Source organism: Odocoileus virginianus, chromosome X (assembly GCF_023699985.2).
Source record: "Odocoileus virginianus isolate 20LAN1187 ecotype Illinois chromosome X, Ovbor_1.2, whole genome shotgun sequence".
NCBI classification, from domain to species: Eukaryota; Metazoa; Chordata; class Mammalia; order Artiodactyla; family Cervidae; genus Odocoileus; species Odocoileus virginianus.
This window is the reverse complement of record NC_069708.1, coordinates 54508907-54516605: the sequence shown is the minus strand read 5'-3', so window position 1 is coordinate 54516605 and position 7699 is coordinate 54508907. Positions and strand designations below refer to the sequence as shown.

Here is a 7699-nt window from a genome sequence, read left to right as displayed (position 1 = left end):
ACAATTGGATGGATTTTCAAGCCGTTGCTAGGCCACACAGCTTCAGTGCCCCATGGAGAGAAACAGGCTCCCTGTGCCCCTAGGTCGGGTATGCAGGTTCACACACATGGTGTGTCTCCGTAGGAGCCAAGTATGTTCCTGACAGACTTAGGCTCAAGAGAGCTCTCTTATGGAGCAAAGGGGATGGAACAGATGTGTGGATATGGTACTGCCTTTCCCGGTGAGTTTGGGTCCCCTACGTCGGCCCCAGCCTCAGGAGAAACAGCCCCTGGGAAAAGACTTCCAACAAACACTTTTCCCGCAGGCTGGGAAGCGGAGTTCGCAGGATGCGGGGCAAGCGAGCCTCCTTCGGGAAAGAAGAGGCAGCCACCGGGCGTCTGATTTAAGCCTCTATTTGGAAGCAACAGGTTCACTTCTAAAACGGGAGACCTCCAGATCTGCTCAGAGGACCAAATTTCCAGAGGCAGGGCCGTGTATCTCCCCTTCCCTTTCGTGATCCTTGCAAAGACATTCCTAGCTGATAGCGGTACTGCCCATGAAGAAGCAAGCAGCGGGAGTGTGTTTGACATGACTGGGTGCCTTCCTGGGCTCAGCTCCTCAAGGGGCCTTTCCTCTCGAAGTAGGCCCCATGTCCCCTTGGGGAGGGGGTTGGGCCCTCTTCCCTCCACACTGCCAAAGGGTGGAGCAAAGCCAGCTCTGTCAGAGGTAAGAAAAGAGCAACTGGATGGATTTTCAAGCTCTTGCTGGGCTGCACCGCTTCAGGGCCCACTCAAGCGAAACAGGTGCCCTGTGTCCCCTAGGTCGGGTATGCAGGTTCACACACAGGGTGTGTTCCCATCAAAGCCAAGAATTTTCCTGACAGACCTAGGCTCACTAGAGCTCTCCTACTGAGCGAAGGGGATGGAAGAGATGTGTGGAGGTGGTTCTGCCTTTCCCTGTGAGTGTGGGGCTACTCCCCATGGCCCCAAACTCAGGGATAACTGCCCCTAAGAAAGGAACCCCAAGAAATGCTTTTCCAGGAGGCTGAGATTTGGGAATTCACAGGATGTGTGGAAAGGGAGCCTCCTTCGAGCAAGTAGTGGCAGCCACCTGGCGTGTGTTTGCAAGTCTGTATATGCAATGAACAGGTTTGCTTATACAACGGGAGACCTCCAGATCTGCTCAGAGGACTGAAGTTCCAGAGGCAGGGCCATGTATCTCCCCTTCCCTTTGCGATCCTTGCAAAGACATTCCTAGCTGATAGCGGTACTGCCCATGAAGAAGCAAGCAGCGGGAGTGTGTTTGACATGCCTGGGTGCCTTCCTGGGCTCAGCTCCTCAAGGGGTCCTTCCTCTTGCAATAGGCCCCCTGACACCTTGAGTACAGGTTTGGGCCCTCTTCCCTCCACACTGTCAAAGGGTGGAGCAAAGCTAGCTCCATGGGATTTTCCAGGCAAGAGTACTGGAGTGGAGTGCCACTGCCTTCTCCATGGGTTTCACTGAATGATGCCAAATGGGTGGGATTTGCCTAGATTGACAGGAGGGCATTTTCAGGGGATAGTCAGGGGGCAGGAAGCAGGGGGGATTGCAAGCTGTCTGCCTTGAACTCCCTTTGCATCTCCTGATCCCTTCCTGGTGAGGCATATGTGGGTGTGTGTGTCCAACTCCCATTCCCTCTCTGTGGCAGGCCATCAACATTGAATTCAAACTCTATTTCTGTGTGGCTGATTGCAGAGCTGGTAGGACAACTATTTCCTGGACTGGTTTTGATGGTATGTAATAGGGGGTCGCTTTGGCTTGTATTCACAAGGTGGAATTCTCCATCTGGCTACTGTGGAGGGAGGGGTCAAGGGAGCGAGATGAGGGATGAGACTCCTTCTAACCTTTCCCTTCCCTGCCCTGCTTGGTCCTCCACCATGGTCTGAAGACTGGGATCTGCAATCTCAAGTGGACAGAGGCCAACCTACCTCAGAGTCCAGCTTTCTAACACAAGCACTTGTTGCAGAAACAGATCATGAAATAAAGGCATGCACTTGTTTCCAAGCTCATACAGGAATCTGAGAAATAACGGGGGAAACTTTTAGAAGGGGATGTGGTTGAGACCTGAAACCGTAAGTTTCATGGAGATCTTATTTGCTACCACAAATCTGTGAGACTTAGACCACTGCTCTCTATTTTGAGAGCCCAATATGGGCTCTACACACTATTTCACCTAGAATTCTAAGCCACAGTTGCCTTCCTTCCTCGAGGATTCTCGGGAGAGGATAGTTGTAGATCTGAAAAGCACCCTGCTAGCACGGGAACACCCATTAACTCCTGAAGGTTGTAATTGCCAGTTTCCTGCAGGATATTTTCAGGGCAGTAGCCGAATGGAAAATGCACCCGCTCCGTGTTCAGGAATGTAAAGGAAGCGACTGCAAACTGCTTCCATGCAGTCTACTACCTTACTAACCTTTTCCCGCCTCCTCTTCTTTACAGACCCTACTGAGTTACAAGGAAGATCAAGCCCAGGAATGCTGCTTTGGGGGTTTCTCCTGCAGATTAGTCTTTTCAATAAAGATGGAGCATTTTGTTACATTCATATAGATGATAATCATCAGTCATGGCCAGCATCATTGCACGTGTGGTTAACAATCAGCAGCAGAATACAACCTTGCCCCCCTGGGCCCATTACATGTTGAGGTCCCTCAGTGGGGAGGGGAGTCTTGGTCCTTTAAGGGTCAACATGGCAGAAGGAAAGATGAAATTGTTCCCCAGGAGGGTGGTGCCAGCCCAGGAGGAAGAAACCTTTGAAAACTGGTTGATACAAGTCAGTGGGGCCCTGCCAGATTGGAATATGTCTGAATAAGAGAGCTCAAGTGCTTGATGAAAACCCTGAGGGGCCCCGTGTGGGAGGTGATGCATTTACTACAGGCAGCCAACCTCAACCTCAGTGTGGCAAATTTCTTGTGTGCTATTGAAAGGTTGTTGCTGAATCACGCAAAGATGCTGGGGTTCTTGGCCTCCAGAGGAGAAGAATTCAATCTGGGGCCAGAGACAAGGCTGGATCACTCAGAGCTTTTGTGTAATAAAGTTTTATTAAAGTATAAAGGAGATAGAGAAAGCTTCTGACACAGGCATCAGAAGGGGGCAGAAAGAGTACCCCCTTGTTAGCCTTAGCACTGGAATTATAGACTCTCAAATTAGCTATTACAGTGAATCAAAAGAATGTCTAGAGGTTGTAAAGACCTCACCAGACCTACTCCTATGATTTACATTTTGAGATAACAGAATTAGCCAGAAGGTTTTTTCCAGAGACTGTCCTCAGGCAGGATGCATTATTGTTATATAATCCTAAGGAATGTAGAGGGGGAAAAAAGTTTGTCCTTTCTTCCTCCTTGAGAATTCCAAACCCCTCTCTCCATGGGGACCCCTAGACTTCTTATCAACCTGCCTAGGAATTGACTCTCACTATGAAGTTGGTGTTTGGGGATTCTGAAAGCAGTGTCACCGCCCATGGCAAATTTTTTAACACCTTGCAGGCACAAGGGGAGAAAGCCTCCCTTTATGTGATCCATTTAGAGGTGCAGCTCCAGAATGCTATTCAGGCAGGGATCATAGCTCAGAGAGATGCCAACCAGTCTCGCCTGCACCAGTTCCTTTTAGGGGCCGAGCTGAATGGGGACCTGTGCTTCAGGCTGAAGAATCTTCTCAGGATGTATGCAAATGAGCAGGAGTGTCTCCCCAGTTTCCTGGAGTTAATCAGGATGATAAGGGAAGAAGAGGATTGGAATGACACTTCTTTGAAAATGAAGCAGCCCAAAAGATCTGGACTAATCATGGAAAGGGCAGCAAGCCCCATGGCATTTCAGGGTCCCCAGTCAATAGCCATCAGCACTGCTGATTGTGGTGTGATAGAAGTAGATGATACCCTTAATGACTCACAAGAGGATGTGATCCTGGTGGAGTCTCAGAACCCTCCACTTACATACACAGGCGCCCCTCTCCTCAGGGTCAGTGCCAAACTTCAGGATCAAATACTGGTTGCTGATTCCTTAAACAGTTCTCAGGCTCAATCTCCTTCTACCAGTGGTGGTTCTGCATATAAGAATGATGGTCCTGGGGATATATGTAGAGCCAGGAAGAGAAAATATACAATCCACTGTTCATACTGTGGTGAGGAGGGCCACTCAAAGGAAACCAGTGACAGGAAGAGCAAGGCCTAGGTGTTTTGAGAATCTGATCATCACCCTGCAAGAGCTGACACATACAGAGGAGGAGACATCAAAAGAGATCCCAGGCAAACACAGTGACCTTTCTGAGCCACAGTAAGGTGCTAGACCCAGCCCTAAGTGAACCTTTAACTGTATTCAGAGACTCCTGATGGGGAAAACTAGGGTAGGCTGGGGGAAGCTTCTATGTGCATGAATTAATCCACAAAGTGGCTTTCTTTGGGGAAGAAGAGGTTGTGGATACCAGCAAAATGAAGAAGACAGCTTGACCTCTGTCCCTGGTCCTCCCTCCATCTGCCTAAGGGTCTATATGTGTGTCTATTTCCTTGATGATTTTGTTCCTTTTGTGAAAGGAATACAAGTTATTGTTAAACCTTCAAAGACTGAAGGAAACTACAAAAACTGAAGTGCAAATTACCTGAAACTCCCCACCCTTACATAACCATTGTCAGTCCTTGAATGAATGGCCTTCTAGATATCTCCCTATTCCTGGGTATCAAGATAGATATTATATACAGATAAAAGTGATCAAATATGTGTTATTCTATGCTGTGTATTTTTTCACCAAACAATATATGTTGTGGACTTCTATGTCAATTTATAAGCATCAAGTTTGCTGTCTCTGTGTGATATTACTTTTAGGAAAATAATAAGAAAACTAAATATAGAAGCTATAAATGGGAGAACTCATACTGTGAAGTGGAGTTCTATCAACCTCATTTACAGATGAGGAAAACAGAAGCTGAAAGGAGCTATCTCCCAAAGAGTCCCCTATCACAACTGACCTATGGCACTGAACCAAATCTGGGTCCACTGGACTTACCTGGTGGTCCAGTGGCTTTGACTCTGTGCTCTCAATGCAGGGGGCCTGGGTTTCAATTCCTGGTCAGGGAACTATATCCCATATGCCACAATGAAGAGTTCACATGCCTCAACTAAAAGATCCTGCGTGCTGCAACTAAGACCTTGCACAGCCAAATAAATAAATACATATATTTTAAAAATAATGCCCCAGTGCTTTCTTAGCTAATACATCTTGAGAAATCTGCTGACAGACAGGGGAGGGGGCAGTAATAGGAAATGGGTATTTCAGGGGCTCCATTCCTGTTCACTTTGGGAAGGGGTGGTGTTCCCTTCCCTGAGCAGATTCCTTAAATTGCTACTATCCAATGCTTCTGAACAACACCCCGTGGCAACAAGACTACCCTTTGGGTTGACACTACCCTCTGCCTCCCCATCAACTGCAGAGAAAGCAGTTGCTCATGAGAGTTCAGTACTAGGAGGCTTGGGACAACCCTGGCTTCACCCTAGCTACATGCTAGGGGACACCAGAAACCCAAGAACTCCCAGCAAACCTCCCTCTGACCCAAGAAATTGAAATCACTGGGGAAAGATGAAAAACAATCTGGATGCCAGGGCATGTGAAAATACAGGGGACCCCTCCCCCACCACAGGGCAGGATGTAGCTCCAATCAGGCCCTCAAAGCCACAGGGGAGCCCAACATTCTCAGACTCTTACAGGCTTATAGCCTCCATCCTATCCTCTAAATCTGCCCCTGGAAGGAATCTGCACCCTATTACCCTAGATTAAAATATCACTCCTCTTTCTACTCACCTTTTCTCAATTTTATTCCATAATCACTTGTTGACTGATTTACACAAATTAAGTTTATGCCGTCATAATTTCTCTCTGGGACCAGATAAAGAAAAATAAATAAATGCTATACCAACCAGTGCCCTCCTTTACAGTGGAGTTAGCTTGGGGATTCAGTATAGACCACTTCTTTGATAACCTCTAATTCATCCCCCTTTTCTTCCAGCCTCTATCCTCTTCTATGTCATTTAAACTTAAAATTATCTAAAGTTTTATTTCTACAAAATTATGCAAATCTGTGAGTTTATTTCATTTCACATGACGCTGGCTTTTCTTTTATGTAGAAAGTATGTATTTTCCCTGATTAGAAGACAAGGGAGACATGGGCACTCAGATCAGACTGAGGGTAATAGCCAAAAGAAAACTTTTTTTTCAAAAGAAAACTTTTAGATAATTTTTGTCTGATAGGTTTCATTTAAGATTATGGGTTTTCTTCCTTTCTTTCTCCCTAATCTCATTAGATGCTGAGAGATGAAATGAGTCTTTTGTCAGGAGAAGCTAGCCTTCAAATGACCTTCTTTTTTGCATTATCTCCCTCCTTCTAGATATGATCTTCTCTGACACCCTAGTCTCACAGTTTCCCCTTCTAAGATCTTTTTGATGCCTCTCAGTCTTCTTTGCTGCAACTTCTTTCTCTTCCTGATTGTTCCATAATAATAGTGACAGAAATTAAAATCACCACAACTGTGACTTACTAAAAGCATATTATGTGTCAGGAACTCCTGTTCTAAGCTCTTTAATGGAATATAGCTCTTTAATCTTCATAGCAACCTCAGAGGGTAGCTATTACTATTTCTAATTTACTATTAATATTAATTTAATTACTATTAACTGCCACATATTTCTGGAGAAGGAAATGGCAACCCACTCCTGTATTCTTGCCTGGAGAATCCCATGGACAGAGGAACCTGGCGGGCTACAATCCATGGGGTCACAATGAGTTGGACACAACTGAGCAACTGAGTATGCATGCTCGCCACATATTTCAGATGAGGAAACAAGCCAGAAAGGTAGGAAATTACCTAGGATCATGCAGCTAGTTCATGATGAACCACGGATGATACTCCTGGCTGGCTGACTCCAAAGCTTACTCAGGTTAGCTCTCAGGTACCATCCTATATGATGTAGATGCTGTCACTATCTATGCATGACACATGAGGAGACTGAGGGCAACGCACAGAAAGTGATTAGCCAAACGTCATAAGAGCAAATGGCTTGTGTGTCACACTCAGGGATGGAATCTTTAAGGAATCTTTCTTTGACACAAAAAAGACTTTTCTACCTTTCTTTCTCTTTCTCTCCAGGTTGCAGCTGCCTGGCAACATCCCCTCCCCCTCCTTCAGTTGTATTGTCACATACCATTTCTATGTTTTAAGTGCAAATGGCTGTAAATTTAACATATGCAAGAGGTGAAAGCCACAGAAGTCAGTGGGGGAGAGATGAATTGTTCAATTAGTGGTGCTGGGGGGACTTAATTACCTGATTGGAAAAAAGATCTGTTTTCTTTCTACCATGACATTAAATATGAATTCCAGATAAATTTGAGAAATAAATGCAGATATTATGCATATTATTTTTAATATATTGTTGTTATGAAGGGAATGAACAGAATCAAATGTTCAAAAGCAACACCACTTAAAATTGCAAGAAAATAAATATTTATTAAATCTCTGGACTACAGAAGACTTTCTATGGTTAACAGTGATGAAAGAAATTATACAGTAAAGGCCAATAACAAAAGATAGCACTGGCAGAAATAAAAGACTAACAGCTGAGAAATACTAGCAACAAATAATAAAACAACAAAAATAGCAAACTTTTATTGTAGATAGCTAACATTTACTAAGGTCTTACAC

General features: G+C 45.3%; 1 protein-coding gene across 1 annotated transcript; it reads left to right on the top strand.

The window, feature by feature from the left end:
• The first annotated feature begins 2580 nt into the window (after positions 1-2580).
• ZCCHC18 (zinc finger CCHC-type containing 18) lies at positions 2581-4289 on the top strand. Its single transcript, XM_020887835.2, is given in 4 exon segments — positions 2581-2821; positions 2824-2931; positions 3429-4173; positions 4175-4289. Coding segments are annotated over 4 exon segments (1209 nt in total).
• Positions 4290-7699: the final 3410 nt, after the last annotated feature.